At 39.2% G+C, this 19,257-nt stretch overlaps 2 protein-coding genes and 1 pseudogene across 5 annotated transcripts in view; 2 read left to right on the top strand and 1 right to left on the bottom strand.

The window, feature by feature from the left end:
* The window catches only part of FipoQ (F-box/LRR-repeat protein FipoQ), a 58,013-nt gene that overhangs the window by 33,496 nt on the left and 5,260 nt on the right, over positions 1–19,257 (top strand). For all 3 annotated transcript variants that reach the window (XM_089232746.1, XM_089232745.1, XM_089232747.1), the window contains exon 4: positions 16,957–17,223. In XM_089232746.1, coding sequence (XP_089088872.1) covers positions 16,957–17,223 — 267 coding nt within the window. The remainder of the gene's footprint in view (positions 1–16,956; positions 17,224–19,257) is intronic.
* The window catches only part of LOC149084995 (hexosaminidase D pseudogene), an 82,392-nt pseudogene that overhangs the window by 17,004 nt on the left and 46,131 nt on the right, over positions 1–19,257 (bottom strand). The window lies entirely within an intron of this gene.
* On the top strand, positions 1,059–9,280 carry LOC149084996 (uncharacterized). Its single transcript, XM_089232743.1, has 5 exons — positions 1,059–1,733; positions 1,827–2,925; positions 5,286–5,345; positions 5,451–5,510; positions 5,616–9,280. Exons 2-5 carry the CDS (start codon positions 2,773–2,775, stop codon positions 9,225–9,227), a joined length of 3,885 nt encoding a protein of 1,294 aa, XP_089088869.1. The 5' UTR covers positions 1,059–1,733; positions 1,827–2,772; the 3' UTR covers positions 9,228–9,280.

Consider the following 19,257-nt stretch of genomic DNA (forward strand, 5'->3'; position numbering starts at 1 on the left):
TTTTAAGGAAGGAAAAACCCATCTCTGCCTCGACCGGGAGTTGAACCCGGGTCCCTCGATTGTCGGACGAGTGCTCTGACCACTAAGCTACAGAGGAGATACAGATTTTCCTTCGCTAGAGCGTAATATGCTCTAGCGATGGAAAATCTCTATCTCTAGCCCCATGCTTTTAAACAGCATTGGTCATTATACCTAGGGTTTCCAAATTCCGGACATTTTGAAGCCATCGGGAGCGGGAAATCGTATTACCCGAAATCACTTATTTACAGTGAAACCCCGTTTATACGACTCTCCATTTTTCGACATTTTTTTTGCAGCCTCGATTACTCTTTGAAAAAGAGTTGAAATCATGGCCCCCACAAAGGGGGGGGGGACAGTTCTCATCATTTTTTGCTTTTTCACGCTATAAATTAACTACAGAAGGGGCCCGTGAAAAGACTGACCAGGGGCCCCACAAAAGGTCCCAGCCTAGGGGCCCCGCTCCAGGATGTGGGGCCATGGTTGAAATATTTTATTTGTGCACCACACAACTAATATTATACGACGTTTTTATGGCACGCATCCCACATGTTATAATAATTAATTGATTAATATTGTATTATTATTATTATTATACAATAATAATCCATGCGGTAAACATAAAAGGCTTGAAAATCTGCGTTAAAGGGTGAATTGGCACTCGTTCCTGCGTATTCGACACTCCCGGTGGCAGTTCTTCACCAGCTCCTAATTTTCATTGCAGTTTGGCCAAACTCCGAAAAACACATACAATTTCATATTTTTTCTGTTGCAGATTAAATTAAATTTAAACAGCTTGAAAAGTTTTTCTTCTTTAAATTTTCCACAGCTATCAAATGGCACATTTAAACTTTTTAATTTTTCTTATTTTAAGCATTTCCATTTCAGACTGAGCAAAACCAAAACAAAAAGATAGTCTTAACTTTTGTATAGTTTGAATTCCAACTTGCCTATGCAGAACTATGATAGCTTCATTCCAATTATGCTAATAAAATGCTTACACATCACTCTAATCACAGTAGTGGGAAAAGGGGGTTACTGGAACAAAGGACTTAGTACAGTCAAGGCTAGGACCGGAAAAAGGCGCAAAAGGCGTTCGATGTACGCATGCGCGTCAGGTGCTTCTTGGGGGGGATTATTCATAGGGTCCTTGAACTTCGGGAATATATTCTACAGGACTTTTTTTCATACGAAAATTATAATTGATCCGTTATAAAAGAATACCCAATATGATGTTCTCAAGAAAATCGCACCTGTCCCCTACTTTCACTTTCGGAGAAGATCGTTATGCACCTGTTCACCCGGGGGACGTTCTCAAGAAGGTGCACCTTGCTCGACCTACTTTTACTTTCGATATTGAACACCTGTTAACCTGTGGGAATATGGGATATACTTTTTTTTCAAGGGGGACGTTCTCAGAAGATGCACCTTGCTCGACCTACTTTTGCTGGCCTTTCCTTTGGATATAGAACACCTGTTAACCTGTGGGAATATAGCATATACTTTTTTTCCAAGAAAACTTTCACCGCTGACAAAAAGCCACTTTTACTTTCGGTCCGAACACCTGCTAACGCACTAGCATTCTCATATTAAATCACTGCATTTTCTTCCGCAAGCGGATAACGCCAACTACCTATTTATACAGGTGCTACCCTCATTTTCAGTTGCTTCATCTGCTGCTCCTGAAGTAGTTCCACGTCTTCACGAACTCTCGTGTAAGTAAAAATTTAATATTTCTTATATTCTATTTTATTTTCGTTTTAAATAATTATAGATAGACGATAAAATATTTTTCATTATATTTTCAGTTATCTGCCATGGAAACAACATCCAGCAAGGATACTATGAACGCCGTAAAACGTGTTCAGAAGGAAGATGAGACCAACTCGATGAAACGTCCGAAAATAGCACCCAGCGAAGTGAGCATGTTTCCCGTATGTGATGGCGTACACCTATCGGTAGTCATCTTCAAAAATACTTTAAAAGTTCACTTACGAATGTTTGAATCTGGTGGAGATGGATCCCTTATCCCTACAAAGAAAGGGATATCGATGACGCCCTACGTATTTGAGACCTTACGGGAGATGATGTCGAATGAACCCCGAAAAGTATTCTTTTTTGTGGTATGCGAAGATCTGTTGGTGAAGTCAGACGGAGAAAAGGTGTTGCTTCAACCGATTTACAAAAAAGAAGACGGTACATTCAATACGGCTAAGAACTATATAACAATCTACCGCGATTGTTTCATGAAGTTAGCTGATCCGGCAGCGAAGTGCTCGTCGTATTTAAGACGTGTGAAGTGCATCGACTTCATGCAGGATTGCATGAAGAAAAACGGATCATTTTCAGAGACCGCGGATCCTGAAATTGCATATGCTGAAAAACTCAGTGACATGCTCGAGGAATGTATCAACGACATCTTCCAATGTGATGGATGTGATCTTGATGCCCCGGGTCAGAGTTCTCATGATTGTTTAAGCCAATCTTTTGACATACGACTCGTGCGATATTTCAACCGGGCGTTCGCTAAAATTAACATGAAGAGTATTGCTAGGGATTTGAATGTTCATCCGAACTTTTTAAACAAGTTAGATTTTGAAAACTTTATTTTACGCGTGAAGGACCTCTATTCACGTAAAGATCCCCTACCCTGTTGGATGCTATGAGGGAAATAGCCCCATCAACTTTCTTCTCCCCCCCCCCCTTAGGTGAATAAAAACCCCATCCGCTTGATGAACTCTCCTCACTTGAAAGATGTCGGATCTTAACGAAGATTTTCTGGACTTTGGCATACCTCTTGACGAACTGAACGCGTTGTGCGACTTCTACGAAATCGAAGAACATTTTAGCGAAGTGCAACCAGACTTCTTCGATACACCGTCTTCTCCGAAAAAGCAGAAAGTTACTGTAAGTACTTTTGATATTATTACTTCAAATTTATTTTACAATTAATTCTAATTAGTATATATTATGTTTGGGTTTGAAGAAAGACTTGATTTTGAAATGTTTAAATTTTCCGGTTCAAATACAGGGATTTTTCTCTAATACTGGATTACACGTTACCCATATGGAAGACTGGTTGAACTCTAAACATTAGATCCAACCCAGTAACATTTTAACTTTCACAAATCAGAGTTCAAATAATAGGAAGAAAAAAAAATTTTCGTAGAATTTATGAAATTCTGTCATTGTGCATTTGAATCAAAATATTTTAATAGACAATGAATTCCCAAGTTTCTAGAACATTGCAAAGCATTGACGGTTACTATATTATGTATCCAACTGAGTATAAATTCTCTTATATTTTATTGAACAATAAATATTTATCAACACCGAAAAAAGGGTTTTATAATGGGGAGGGGGCTAGTTTTGATTCAAAATAATCATACTTTGGTCACATGAGATCTGAAGTATTTGGGGGGGATATCATTATATATAAATTGATTTTGTGTGTGTATATATTCTCTATGGAAATCTACAATTTTAGATCGATCGTCGTCAAATTTTGCATATGTACCAAATGGGACCCGACTTAAACAATAGGCTACTTTTGTCAGACCTGGGTAAATGGGTTAAAAACTGTCTGGCAACAAATGGGTTTTGGGTCTCAACAATTACTTTCAGAACGTTTACTTTGGTTACCGTGGTTCCCTAACAATACGTTTCAGATATGCCTTTATTAATGGTTTGTCACTTCTGTCAGTGTATGTATAATAGTTTATGCCTTTATAATGGTTTGCTACATTTTCAATACTCCCAGTAATGAGGCTTTTCGAATAGACGTTATAATCATCATCGCTTTGAGGACCTGGAAAATGGTGATCCTCATTGAAATCAGTGTTAAAATTGCTGATTTTACTATAGAAATGCAGAAATTTAGTGGGGTTTTTCACCACATAAATCATTTAAAAAATTGTATTGAATTCTCAAGTTTTGAAATATTGAGTCCGTTTAGAGATACGAAGCCCAAAAAAATTAAATACGAAGTAATTAGTCGGGACTATTTTCGAGTTGGATATTCATGCAATAACATTGCTTTCAACTTTTCATTTATATCTTCTCAAGCATGAAAATTAATGTCTCCGTTAATATTCAACTGCATAAATTCATATAGTTTAAGTTGTTTTTTAAATTAATTATGGACCCATAAAGTGCATCGAAGAAATTCCACAGCTTTAACCAAGCATTTGCGGAAGCTGAAATAGGCAGATGGATAACTTGAAGTTCAAAAAGAAGGGTCGAAATACCTAGCTCTCTTTAAGAAAGGAAAAAAAATATATATATACATTTCTACGTTTCTGAGTCATCATATTGGTTAACTTAGACACGGTTTGCATGTCCCTCAAAGAAAGAGGGAGATATCAAGTGATCCAAAAAGCTTCATTGAAGAAAACCCGGGCAACGTCGGGTATTATAGCTAGTATTTTATGAAGCGCAAAACTTTTCCGGATTGACGTTTGTTAGCGTTAGATTTTTCTACTCGTTTAATCAAATCTATTAGACATATTTTCAAAATTCGTATTTACCCATTAACGGAGAATAACAAAAATAATGAGGATACCACTTCAGCCATTTATTGACAAAGGAAAAAATTAAAATTTCGAATGACAAATTTCCATACCAACCGGCGTTAATGGGTTAAGAAACGAAGTAAAAGTTTTATAAAAAAGGACCGGTATTTTCTGGTAAACCAAGATCTGATCTTGGAGAATGAACTCCAATGTTTCCCTAAGAGTTTTCCTGTGAATATTACTTCAAAGTCGCTTATATACTCAGTGACTCAAATCGATATGCTATATGAGAGATGTGAACAACTTAAGAGTTACATTAATTGAGAACAGGTCAGAAATATTTTTTTCCCAGAAGAGAAAAAACTTAAAAACCATAAATCAAAATTCCACATTTTTATGCATATTAAACAGATAATAATTAACCATGTCTGCACAAGGCAACTTCAGTATGGATAGTGAATGATATGTCTGACATAAGAATCGATTGAGATAAAAATCACATAACGATAAAATTAATGTCTTTCTCCCATATCGTCAACCATGACCGTTTCTTTCATTATAGTGTTTGATGTTGCCATTTAATCTTATGGGTACCTGATGTTTACGTATTTTGTTTTTCCATAAGACAACTATTTTTATTTATATGAATAGTGTATTATTTCAGATAAAATGAATAGATTTTTTGTACCCACTTCGTCAGGTATTTTATCTGTTTGTATTATTATTTCTCAGACGTTGTTGCATTTCTACTTTCAGGATGCGCAATCGAACTCTCATGAACAAGATGGTTGCTTGCCAGACACATCGAAACAGACGGTAAGTAATCAAATTTATAGATTACTGAGGAAAAAACATAAACATATGAAAGGATTCGAGAATTTTATTATTATTTCTCAGACGTTGTTGCATTTCTGCTTTCAGGATGCGCAATCGAATTCTCATGAACAAGATGGTTGTTTGCCGGGCACATCGAAACAGACGGTAAGTAATCAAGTTTATAGATTACTGAGGGAAAAACTTAAACACATGAAAGGATTCGAGAATTTTATTATTATTTCTCAGACGTTGTTGCATTTCTGCTTTCAGGATGCGCAACCGAACTCTTGCAAGACTTGTGGTAAGGTGTTTAAAAGGTTACATGATTTACGTCGACATACAAGAATCCACTCAAAAGAAAAAATTTTTACTTGTAGAAAATGCAGCAGACGCTTTTCCCGAGGCGATAACAGACGAAATCACGAGCGGCAATGCTTTCATGGGGCGGGTGCTCCCCCAAACCAACAGGAAGATGCGTTGAACACTTTCACAGTTATAGTGATAGAACCAACTTCCGATAACGCATATGACCCCATTCTTTTCTTTAACGAGGTTCGAGTCGAAATACAAAACATCATACTCCGGGAAGTAGGTGTGAAAAAGGCTCTTAAATTTTATATTGTGCTGAACGTTCTCTTCTCAAGAAGAACAGAATCCAATGAAATTGAATTTATACAACCTTTTTTCCGCTCGAGAGTGGAACTCATACATTCTGAGGATGAACTCGGTGATAAGATAGATTCAGCTATCAAAAAAATTCTGTCTTCGCTCGACGAGTTTACAAGAATGGGCAGCGGGTGGGTCTTTGATAAGGTTTTAAAATTAGACCTGAATATAGCTGCCTACAACCCATTAGCAGCAGCTTCTTACTTACCCATACCTCCATCAATCGTGAACAGAAAAGCGATTATAAACATCTCAAACACGGATAATAAATGTTTTATTTGGAGTGTATTAGCAGCCCTTCACCCCCAAGACGAGAATCCGCAACGAGTATCAAAATATCTACAGTTCGAGCATGAGTTGAACATGGGTGGGATAGAGCTCCCAGTCAAAATAACCCAAATAAATCGCTTTGAAGAACAGAACCCACACATTTCTGTCAATGTCTATGGGTTAGCGGATAATGAAATCTTCACGATGAGGGTGACAGAGGCAACCCAACGTCTTCACCACGTTGACTTGCTATACATATGTAACGAAAATACCAGTCATTACAGTCTAATAAAAAACATGAGTAGGTTGTTATCCCCTCTAACTAAGCATAAAGGTGCTCGGTTCTATTGTCCTTACTGTCTACACAGGTTTTCTAGAGAAAATTTGTTGGTCGAACATAAAGAGTATTGCAAACCTCACGGTCTACAACGAATATGTATGCCTAATGAAGATGAAAAATGGCTTAGATTCACTCAGCACCAGTATCAGCTACGTGTTCCTTTCACGATTTACGCTGACTTTGAGTGTATCTTAGAGAAAATTTCTTGCTGTACTCCGAACCCAACACACTCATCCACTACCCACACAGAAAAACATGTACCAAGTGGTTTCAGTTATATTATAGTAGGCCCTGACACCACACTTTATAAACCCCCAGTGGTGTATAGAGGAGAAGATTGCGTGCAGGTATTCCTTCACATGCTGGTGAAGGAGAACGCTAGCATTCAAAACATTCTTAACACCGTGAAGCCCCTTAACATATCCCAAGAAGACGAGAAAAAATTTCAGGATGCTGTTGTATGTATGACGTGTGAGAAACCGTTGGGTGGTGATAGAGTTCGACACCATGACCACATATCGGGTGAGTTCGTTGCAGCGTTGCATAACGCGTGCAATTTACAGCTGAAATATTCTAACCATGTACCTGTAATAATACATAATTTGAGAGGGTATGACAGTCATCTAGTCATGCAGGCGGCAGGGCTCTTCAAAGATCAGGATATCTCAGTCATCCCTAATAATTTGGAGAAATACATTTCTTTCTCGATTGGGGATTTACGTTTCTTAGACTCATTTCAATTCCTACCGGCTTCTTTAGATAAGTTGGTTGGCAATCTTACCCGTTCAGATTTTCGATTGACTGACAGCATTTTCGAAGATGCTGACCTACTTGTGAGGAAAGGGGTGTACCCGTACGAGTACATCGACTCGTTCTCTCGATTTTCAGAGACTGAATTACCACCCCGCGAAGCTTTCTTCAGCAGTCTAACTGGAACCGATATAAGTGTGGATGATTACACTCATGCACAACTCGTATGGGAAAAATTCGGCATTCAACATCTCGGTGATTATCATGACCTTTACGTAAAATCAGACGTGCTTTTACTAGCAGACGTGTTCGAACGTTTCAGGAACCTTAGCATGAGCTATTACAAAATTGACCCTGCGCATATGTATACAGGCCCTGGTTTGGCTTTTTCGGCATGTCTGAGGATGACCGATATTAATTTGGAACTTCTCACAGACATAGACATGCATTTGTTTTTTGAATCCGGTATTAGAGGAGGTGTTTCTATGATCACCCATCGTTACGCTGAGGCTAACAGCCGATACAGCGAACAGTTTGAACCCAATCAACCGACCAAAGAAATAGTGTATTGGGATGCAAATAACCTTTATGGTTACGCTATGTCCCAATACCTACCATATTCAGGTTTCCGATGGTTGAGCACAGAGGAAATATCTAACATAGACATCGCAAACGTTCCCGAGGACTCTCCGAAAGGCTATGTCTTAGAAGTCGGGCTAGAATACCCCAAAGAACTTCACAATGACCATAACGATTATCCGCTAGCACCTGAAAACATGGTGATAACAGAAAAGTTGTTTTCAAACCATATGAAGAGCGTGTGGGGGAAAATTAACCCGGAGGGGAAACCGTCCGAATGCACAAAGCTAGTTCCCAATTTATACGACAAAGAAAACTATGTAGTACATTATCGCAACCTCCAACTCTACCTCACCCTCGGTCTCAAAATAAAATATATAAAAAGGGTTATAGAGTTCAATCAAAAACCGTGGCTGAAACCGTACATTGACTTTAATACCGAACGCCGTCAAGCAGCTTCGAACGATTTCGAAAAATCGTTCTTCAAACTGATGAACAATGCAGTATTCGGGAAAACCATGGAAAACCAGCGGAAGCATGTTAACGTAAAAATTGTGCATAAGGAGAAAAAAGCTAAAAAATTAATTGCATCCCCAGCCTTTGAAGCCTTCAGAATTTTTAGCAATGGATTGGTTGCCATAAAAATGAAAAGGTTAAAACTGAAATTAGTTCGTCCTATGTATGTGGGTTTCGTAGTTCTGGACGTGAGTAAAATCAAAATTTATGATTTTCACTATCGGTGGGTTAAATCACGGTTCGGAGAAAAAGCGCAACTTCTCTTCACCGACACAGATTCGTTAACGTATGCAATCGAAACCCAAAATCTACACCGCGTGATAAAATCCAACATGGACGAATTCGACACTTCCAATTTTCCTCCAAATCACACCCTTTACAACCCTCATAACAAAGCAGTGCTCGGGCTGATGAAGGACGAATGCCCCGGTGACCCCATTCTATCGTTTGTCGGTCTTCGTTCAAAAATGTACAGCATTGTTACGGCTAAGGAAAACAAGAAAACGGCCAAGGGAGTCAGCAAAACCGTTTCCTGCAATCAACTGCATCATGAGCTGTACAAGTCTTCGCTTTTCGATCAAGTGCGGTACAGACATACGATGGTAAAAATCACGAACACTAAGCACCAACTCCACACAACCATGGTACGAAAAGTAAGTCTTTGTCCCCTTGATGACAAACGCTATATATTAGATGATGGGGTTTCAACATTAGCTTATGGACACCACGCGATTAATCCCCACGGAGAAGAAGAAAGTTGATGTAACCAACAGAAAAATAAATGCTTATTGTACATGTTTCTAAACGATTGTGTGTGTGTGTTTTTTTTTTTTTAACAACAGGAGACACAATTCAGAGAAGAAAATCTTTATTTCCAGTACGTTTTTTACAACTCAAGCCATCTTTTCATATATTTTTTATTTCTTATGTAATAATGCGGTAAACTTATCTCGTATAAACCTTGAAGAAACTCTTTCTCACCCGGAACAGGTTTCTTTTTTTGAATGCTCACGACACTGGATAACAGTTCGGAAATATTTGTATTATCTATCTCCACCCCTTTATACACAAGCTGACCGCTCGGTGACCATTTGATAACATTTGGGTAATCTTTAAGGTGACTTATAATTTTTCCCGATATTTCACGGTGAGATTTCGGTAAATTTAACAATATATCAGATGTTGCACTTTTCTTCAACGGCGGTTTACTGAGATCGCGCATTTTAGGTTCTTCTTCTTCTTCATCGAAACGGTCGAGTGGCGAATTGTTTCCTAAGGCAGTATTCCTCTTGTTCAAAATCTGTTGATAAAACTTTATTTTAACCTCGTTCGGTAATTCACTGTTCAGTATCTTCGCCATTTCAGTATCTAGTTCCGTAAGCTGCGGCTCTTTAATAACATGGCGGTTCATTCTATCTTCTGGAACAAGTACCATAACTTTTTTAGCGAATTCCATGTCCTATCAGACTTGAAATCAAACCGATTGCAGCGGGTAAAAGAACTTGAAGGAAACCACCTTTTTGTATGAGGATCTTTCTCTTTTTATAAAGAGGTGTTTTCCTCTTTGCTAACGTACGGAGCAAACCTTTATACTTTTGAAGTTTAGCTTTTTGGAGGGTGGATATTGGGATATTACCATGCAGTAAATTCAATGCACATTCACAAACGGTTTTGATGTCAGAATTTGGTAACCGCTTCAATAATTCTTTACGTTGTCTTTGAGGACATCCGCTTAACAATCTCAGCACTTGTTGCTTCCTCGCGGACATATCGTTGAATAAATAGTGTCGCTGACGTACCCAGTCTTTTAACGTCTCGGTTGATAGACATACTGCGTTTGCGTGGGTAACACGTTGGTGCGTAAACGCATTTTTTCATCCGTTTCTTGCCTAAGATCGATCGATAAATATGAATACGGAGATTTCGTTGCATCTGCGTAACTTTCTTCGAAAAAATTTAATTTCGTAGGATACAACTGTCTCCCCAAATGGGTGATTTGGTTCAAATCCCTCCGGTTTTTAAACAGGAAAATATAATGCGCGTTTAGCGTTATTTCCCGCAGTTTCTTATGAAAGAAATTCTGAGTTACAAAGATAACCGATAAATTTCGATGGTGGCTATACTTAGTAAATAGCTTAACCATTTTCTCTTCTCCCGATAACTCTGACATAAAATCATCGAAAATCAGTAAGGCATTGGAGACTCCCTCGAAATTACAATCGTCTCGGAATTCAACATCTCTAATTTCCTCGTGCAGTGGCTGAGATTCTCCGTAAAACCATATCACGCGTTTCGGTAAAGGTTTGATAAGCCTTTCACGATGTTCGAGCAGACCCTTTAAAAAATATGTTTTCCCGCTACCGCTTGCACCTGCACAGACGGCAGTGAATGGATGGTGTAACGTTAACGGTTCCATCGTGAAAAATGATGAGACATGAGTTGTGCAAATCAATTTTATTAAAAAGAAAAGTATTTTCTTACAAAGTTAAACACACGTAAATCGTTGTTCACATTGAAGCGAGATACAATAGAATTCATACTTTCACCCATACATTTACAGTACACGTAATAAATAACATAATAGCCACAAACTTGGGTATCAGCTGACTGCAGCGCCACGTCATTGTAGGTGAGTCGTTGATATCTTCTCAGAAATTTCGTGATATTACCTTTCTGAAAGTTTGAAGGATGTCTTCCGAATGAGTCAAAAAACTCCGCGGTCAAATTGTCATGAAGATATATAGCCAACCAATGTGTTCCAGACTCTGCACTGGTATCTGTGTTAACGATCAGAGCTGTAGGATAATTTCGTATTCTCGAAGGCAACGCGTCACTAGCGTAAACGTTCCTGAAAACTTTTTTCGTTTTCGGGTCTCTGCGGAGTGCTCGACGAATCTGTTCGGAATCCATCAGCCAGAGAAATCGCACAATACACTTCTCGATTTTGTTATCTCTATAAGGTTCTGAAACTCACCATATATGATTACCGAGATGGTTTTAGGTAGTGCTTTCGCAAACTTTAGTTCCACACGTAGATTACTATGTTTCACCAAGTGTAAGTGTCCGCAGTCGCTCTGGTCGGGGAGTAGGGAGAAACAAAATAGAGTGTAACCACTATGAAATTCTTCTCTGGTTATGTCTATGCCACGATCTTCCTCGACTCGAAACAGGTTATTGTAGGCTCTTACGGTGTTTCCGGTCTCAAAGTTAGGCTCTAGGGGTTTGTGGGGGACTGGTCGACCATCAACATATACGGAGACGAAGTTGAGATCGTAATGCTTGAAATCGAACGGGTTGCTTCTAAATGTACCGTTGAAAGATTCATTGTCAACTAGGCCGATGATAACTCGTTGAGGCATTGCACCCAGATACACATTGTCTTGGACGAATGACATGCTTCCCTGTGCCACAGAGTAAACCTTACAAAGTACTCTATTGATAGGGTATTTCGCAGTGGTCTTCTCCAATGCTTTAGCATGCCCGATGGCAACAGCTGGGTTAACTCTCACCTTCCTTACAAAGAGGCTGGCATGATCTATGTGCACGTTATAATCAGCTGTCGAGGATATTAGAAAAAACGATGGCTTCGAACGCACTAATCTAAGTTTAACATCTACCAAGTTGAGTAACAGTCTTTGTTGAAAAAAAAGTGAACAGTGTACTCTTCCCAATAGGTCGTAAGATCTGCTGTTTGCAATGTGTTTTGACCGCTCTTTCATACCTTCGTTATTTTCGTGGTCGGCCATGGAACCTGCAGTGTCCTTGTGGAAACCTTCCATAGTGAGGGGACCCATCTTCGCATCTCGACCATAGTTCAGCAAAGTTTCGATATAGGCTCTGTAAGGGTAGGTGTGAGACGAATTCGTGATATTCCTACCATTGAGAGAGACGTCCACTTGGGAGAAGAGGGAATGTAGCGGTAGATTCGCAGGAGAAACTAGGTCGGTATCAAGAAGTGGTTTACCGTCCTTCTTTGTGACCCTCAACTTGACGTGTAGTTGTGTGGAAGATAGGTCTATGTAATCTTCGGTGCTACCTGTAATGTTGAACTCAATCGGACCGTCTTTAATACTGGAAAGTGGGAGAAATTCAATCCATTCTCCACCTTCTATGGCGGTTTGAGTAGGGGGTAAAGCGAACAAATCTACTTCGCTTTTGAGACACTCGGGTGAGTTTGTCATGATGAGAGCCATCTTCTCAATCGAAAATATCGGGTGCTGTTGCCTTCCTAGCTTTCTTACGAATGACGTTTTTTCTCGCTAAGCGTTTCCTTTTATGTCCTCCGAGCATTGTTTTAACTTTCGTAGAAGCTTTATCACTCAGCAAGCGACCAGCCTCTTTTGCTCTTTCCACCGCAGCTGTTTTCAAATCTCTACCTTGTACGACGTCATTGGCAAAATCTACACCTGACCTGAGAACCTGACGGCCAAGAGCCTTCGCTCCTTTTTTGAACAAAGGCATAGCCGATCGGAAAAGGGAGCTGAATATTGAACCGAAACCGTAACCCCGTTGCAGTGGTATACCCTGATAATATCCAAGACCTTGACCCGCTTGGTTGACGTAATAATCAGTTACGCTATCTATACAACAGCGATACGGGTGGTAAGACATCATAAATGTTTCAGTCGGAAGTGGAGTTTAACTATCACCTTCCCACGTTCAAATGACACGAGATGACCTGTGTGCGTCCTTATATGAATGTGAACTGTTTCAAAACTCCTTCGGGCTAGAGGGATGTAGTGACCCCTCTCGAAGGCTGCGTTGACGATGTCGCCATCGTGTCCTTCGGTTTTTACGATTCTTAATAACGGGGCAAAGGTGTTGCCGACAATCTGCGGTTCGACTATATCACAATAAACGTACAACAGATGAAAGTCTAGTTTCGGATCAGCCGTGAAAGGCCCCTCTATCATCATTCCTTTTATCTCACCGGGTTCAAAACCTAGATTCTCTGCTATTCCTGTATGTAGAATTAACTTAGCACCTTTCCTCGTAGCCACCTTCACTTTTTTCGTGGTTTTGTTGAAAATCAAATCAATATCTTCCTTTCTAAAATTTCTCGTCATCACCTTAATCAGGTCTGTGGTACTCTCGTAGAAACCACAAGGGATGACACCTTTTTTTATCACTCCATCTCCAGAATTAAATTCAAAGCTGTTAGACCGTTCCGTTATGTTGTGGAAAGAATGGGGAAATATCAGCTCTGATAGAGCTACTTCCATATCCGAATCAAACTCTAACGCGCTGGGGAGTTTTGTGACGAAGTTGGAAAGGGTGTTATCAGGAAAGAAATTCATGCTCGAATCGCTTGGGAGCGTTAAGTAGAACGAAGCCATCTTGTTGAAATGAGTAAAGATGGATTGAGTCGCTGTATTTATATCCATGATATAAACTTTTCTGGATAATGCATCCACTTTACGAGTAGCTCTGTTTTACCTTGCCTCTTCCTTTTTCTTAGAATTTTTTCTATAGGAAAGGTGTCTTCTAGTGTGGTCTTCGTCATTTCATGTTCGTAAAATGTCCCTTTAATTTTTTCACCCATCAAATCTTTTAGTCTGTAGACGGGTATCTCCCTCGGTATGTATTCATCCACCACGAAAACTTCATGTGTAAAATTAGACTCGTATCCCTTTTCAAAAGGGTGTTTCGTACGAGAAATACGAACCTGGTCACCGATAAAAAACCTTTGTTTTACTTTTTTAACCTTTTTCTTCCCATAGAGGTTGCCCCACACCCTCTTTTCGTTTTCTTTATTAACTTCGGTAGGACTCATCATTATACTCCTGTGAAACTTATTATTATACCCAAAAACCAGATCTTGTAACACGTCTATGTATCTATGCGTGTTATTTTCTGTGAAGTATCGCCACATCCTCGATTTCAGCGTTTTATTGAACCTTTCTGCTATCGCAGCCTTTGTGACGTCATCCTCTGTCGTAAAGAACTTGACCCCTTTTTCCTTCAGAAACTTTTGGAAGACCTTATTCTTGAATTCGGTGCCTTTATCCGTTTGCAGAACATGTGGTTGCCTTTCGACAAATATTTGATCAAACGCTTTCACCACGCTCCGCCCCGTTTTGTCTTTGAGCGGGATGGCCCAAGCATATTTAGACAACACATCAATACACGTTAAGATATACTGATAACCGTCGTTGTATTTTACCAGGTTTCTCATGTCAACTAAATCAGCCTGGAATTGTTGATTCATTGCACCAACTATAATACGGTTCCTGGGGAACTTTTTTCTTCTTTCACGATGGAGTGTGTAAGATTTTTCCCCTTCTAACCACTTTCTTATTTTTGTTCGAGAAAATTCCCCTTTTAGAGCTCGATATAATGGTTCGACACCACCATAACTACCCTCACTCTTCGGATTTCGGTATACATCTTCCATTTTTTTTTTTTAATCGGAGTGAAAGTGGAACACGGGTTCATTCCTCTTTTATAATGAGGGGGGGGATAAAACCGGGACCTCCTGACGCGCATGCGTACATCGAACGCCTTTTGCGCCTTTTTCCGGTCCTAGCCTTGACTGTACTAAGTCCTTTGTTCCAGTAACCCCCTTTTCCCACTACTAATCACTACTGATAAAAATAATAATTCGTACCTACTAGCACAGAATAAGCATTGGCAGATTTCATTTTGGAATCTTCAAGTCCCCAATATCCATCTTCCATCATATTCACTCTTCCTCATAGGCGTTGACATGTCTTTTCCGGTATAATCCCGTCTTAATAAATAATTTTGACAGTGTTGATTTATGACCATTAAAGACATTGGCTAACCTCGTTAAAAAGTGTGTTCGTCACCAAAATATCCTTTCAAAGACAGACAACACCTTCTTTATAAACGTTTGAGATTTTTAGTACTGTACAAAATAGTTTTTCCTCCCACTGGTATAACACAGTTTTTTTTTTCTCTTTTTTTTTGGGGGGGGGGGTGAGGGTTTGGCATTTGAAGCCCTTAAGATTGAAACACCGATCGTGGTCACTCCGTTTAAAAGTAAAATAGCAACCCCGCAACGCAATCGCTCTCTGATCCTTCCTGTGTTCGGACCTCATACGAAAGAGTATCCAGCTTCAGATATTTCATCTTGTGTGTCTTACTCTTTGCCTACTATTACTTGAAAAATAGGTTATTGTACATCAGGACTATACATAGCCTTGCTGGTTGTATATCCTCTTGTTTCTCCATCAACTCTCATTCTTGGCTTCTCTACGTCCACTATAGTGGAAAAGCCTGTCATTGGAAATCAATCGAAGATCACAACAGCCCGAATCGTAACCATGTGTTTTTTTAGACCTTATCTCTTAGGCCTGAAATACACATGCTACTAAGTACCACGAAAGCTTGCCACTTTCGAGCATATGCAACCAATGAGCTTATTGGTAACATTTGCTAGAATGCAGCCAATAAGCTTATTGGTTGCATATGCTCGAAAGTAGCATGCTTTCGTTCTACTTAGTAACGTGTATTCCAAGCTTTACGTTCATCTCTAGTGTTTCCACTTCCCCAAAAAAATGGTCATAAAAATTAGTCCCATAAAAGAGCGATTTTTTTTTTTTTTTTTGCTTCGAGCTCGGTGTATCTCCACATTGTTTTAGGATTTCATAGTAGGCAGGGTTGCTCGTACGGTTTTTAGAATTGGAAACTACTTCACCAAACCTGGCTATATCGCAATTTACTGCCATTAATGAGATGGGTTGGAAATAAAGGCGCTGTCTATTGGTGGTCACCTCAAGTTCGTTAGGGAAAATATATCCTCCCTCGGGTTCGAACCCAGTACCGTGACAGCAACCTTCACGATAGAAGACGAGCATCTTACCACCATGCCACTCGGGTTACAGGATTGGAAACGGGAAGCTCCCCTCCCCGATGTATTATTCTTCAATCTATTCTGCCCTTCCCCCCCCCCCTTATTTCTTTCCCAAGCAATGCTAGGCTATAGAAGAAGATTAATAACATTTTCAACAAGTATATATATTTATATACAGTATATTTCCCATTTATTTTTATTTTTTATAGTCCATTTTTGGTATAACTGTGTTACAACAGTGATTTTCCCTATTTCCCAGGAATTTTTCTCGGGATTTCGGAACGGGAAATTACAAAAAATACTCGAGAACGGGCGAAAATTCCTTCCCACAAACCCTAATTACATCCACAAGAAAGCTGTTACGGGGCTTGAAAATTAGAGAAGACAAAACTTTTATTTTCATTTTTATAAAATTTCGGGGGCGCATCTTAAAGTGAAAAGCCCAAGGCAGTGTCTCGTTCGTCTCATGTGGGACCACTATAGATGCATGCAATTAGACGAGGACATACAAAATTCAAAGATAAATTTTACGTGAAACCAATTTTTTCATGTGCACTATTCGTCTCTCATTTTGAATCTTGCGGGACGACACTTTTGTGGTTGAATATTGTGATTCATGTCTAAATCAAAACGCCACCAAGCAATAACATGAATTTTGTTTTGTCTATCTGAAGGAACTTACGAGAAAGTGGCTGAGGAAGAGGAAGAAATTTACGAAGTCATCAATATCCACAAGCTAAAGAGTGCCGTACCAAATTTACGAGTCGTAAATCTGTATGGAATAATTTTCGTCGATGACAGTCACGTGGAGGCTTTCAGTAGTAACTGTATTCAACTGGAATGTTTATCTATCAATTATTGCAACAAATTCACCGGATCTACTCTGAAGCTGTTGCTACAACGATGTAAGAATTTGAAGTGTCTGCTAATGCAACAAACATGTAAGTTTATTTTCAGTTACGGTCGAGTACACTTATAAGATATCCCGGATATAACATACAGAAAAGGCTCCCTTAAAGCTAGAAAATAATTCGGATATAACATACTGCATGGAGGAAAAAAACAAAACCACACACGGCTAAAAAAATGTAGTAAAAAACAGACTAATAAGAGTAAAATGTACATTTTCTATGGGCGATGCTTCGAGCCTTAAGACGGCGATTTCCAAACTTTTGAACCATGACCCCCATTTGCAAAGAAATTTATCGACGACCCCCGTACACAAGGTGACATATGTCCTGGTTTTCCGGAACATTCCCGATTTTTTGTTAGTAAATGGGCTTGCTGTCTCAAAAGCATTTTCGGAATGTCTTTTTCTCTCTGTCCCAATTTGCGCAATTAGTGATGAATGAAATCAAATTATTTTTTAATATTTAGTGGACAGTTCTGTTTTATTGTGAAATTGGAAGTGTAGGGAGGTGTATATTCCTCGATTTTGATACACACTGTGATTCAGAAAGAGTCATTTAATTTCTAAATGATTCTTCGCTTCAAATCGACCATTAATAATATTGTTCATAATAAGTAGACATTTCTCCCTGAAATATTAGCACATATTAGTCTACTTATCATTATTTTCAATTTCGAAAAATACCTATTAATTTGAAAATCGGATGATTCTTTCCAATTCCCTCTTACAAGTATTAACTTGATATATTGATTATACAAATAGAATTTGATATAAAATTACATTATATGATTTTATCAAACCATTGACTTAATCAATTAAGCCGTTGTTAATTTTAGGGCTGACAAGTGCCATGGTTGCTCGTTTTGGTTCGAACAACCCAATTATATGAACAGAAAAAATTAATACGTAGCTATTATTTTTGCAGTATATTATACAATACAATACGTTTTCGAAATTTTTCAGAAGAAATCGAATAAAAACTGTATACATGTGTCTCCGCTACTATCAATCATAAGCGGATACAGGCTCTTCGAACGGGAGGGGCGGTTGTATTGTGAACGGGGATGGGGTGGATTTTCCACGTTCACCCTTCTGCCTATATGCTAACAATACAAATTTTTTCGGGAACGGGGTTGCCCCTTCACCCCCCCCCCCGTATCCATACTTATATCAATTAAATTTTGAGCTAACATAAGCTTATTTTGTTCTCCACAATATCAATAATGGATTTTATGCATATATACAACTGCTAATTCAGTCGATAACTACCTCGCTTATATATTACGTCGGTTATATACAGTAGTAGCATACACTTCTCGAATTACCAACGGAGAAGTTGTAACCGATCTCAACTGTATATACAGGGTGTTCCGTTAATGGACCGACAAACTCAGAGGGTTGTTAGTAGGCATGGAACATGGTGTCGCAAACCACGCTGAGAGGGTGAAAATCGCGAAAAACGCATGCAGGCTCTGAGTCCAGAGGAGACTAAAGGTGGATGTCAGTTGATCGCTAAATGCATTCGTGGGTTCGCTCACCATATCTGACGTAAGCAGCGTCGCGAAACGCATGCGCTGGGGTAGGATCACGCGCTGCGAACGCGGTCAGCCATCACGATACCCATTGAAACGGACAATTTAGGCCGTCCGCAGCGCGTGTGTTTCGTGACGCTGCTTACGTCAGATATGGTGAGCGAACCCACGAACGCATTCAGCGATCAACTGACATCCACCTTTCGTCTCCTCTGGACTCAGAGCTTGCATGCGTTATTCGCGATTTTCACCCTCAACATGGTTAACGACACCATGTTCCATTGCAATTTTTGTTCCTCTTGATGCCTACTAACAACCCTCTGAGTTTGTCGGTCCATTAACAGAACACCTTGTATACAATATGCATAGCTAACTCCTCGCACCGCAAATTACTGGCAAACCATTGATTCTACAGACAAGTTTCAATTAGAAAAAGTATCCAAATAACGTGTAGATACGTCATTTATATTGCTAGGGTTGTATATAGTTATTAAAATAAATAAAAAAATGTTTTTTTTATAGATACCCTATCC

The sequence above is a fragment of the Pholcus phalangioides genome, unplaced genomic scaffold (genome assembly GCF_987345545.1).
Source record: "Pholcus phalangioides strain wild (caught in Gottingen) unplaced genomic scaffold, Ppha-v1.0 ptg000007l_1, whole genome shotgun sequence".
Classification (NCBI taxonomy): domain Eukaryota; kingdom Metazoa; phylum Arthropoda; class Arachnida; order Araneae; family Pholcidae; genus Pholcus; species Pholcus phalangioides.

Bases quoted from the DNA above. Each gene is read 5' to 3' on its own strand.
- LOC149084996 (XM_089232743.1), top strand. From the start codon at position 2,773: ATGTCGGATCTTAACGAAGATTTTCTGGACTTTGGCATACCTCTTGAC. The intron at 2,926-5,285 runs GTAAGTACTTTT...TTCTACTTTCAG, and splicing joins CGAAAAAGCAGAAAGTTACT to GATGCGCAATCGAACTCTCA. The intron at 5,511-5,615 runs GTAAGTAATCAA...TTCTGCTTTCAG, and splicing joins CGGGCACATCGAAACAGACG to GATGCGCAACCGAACTCTTG.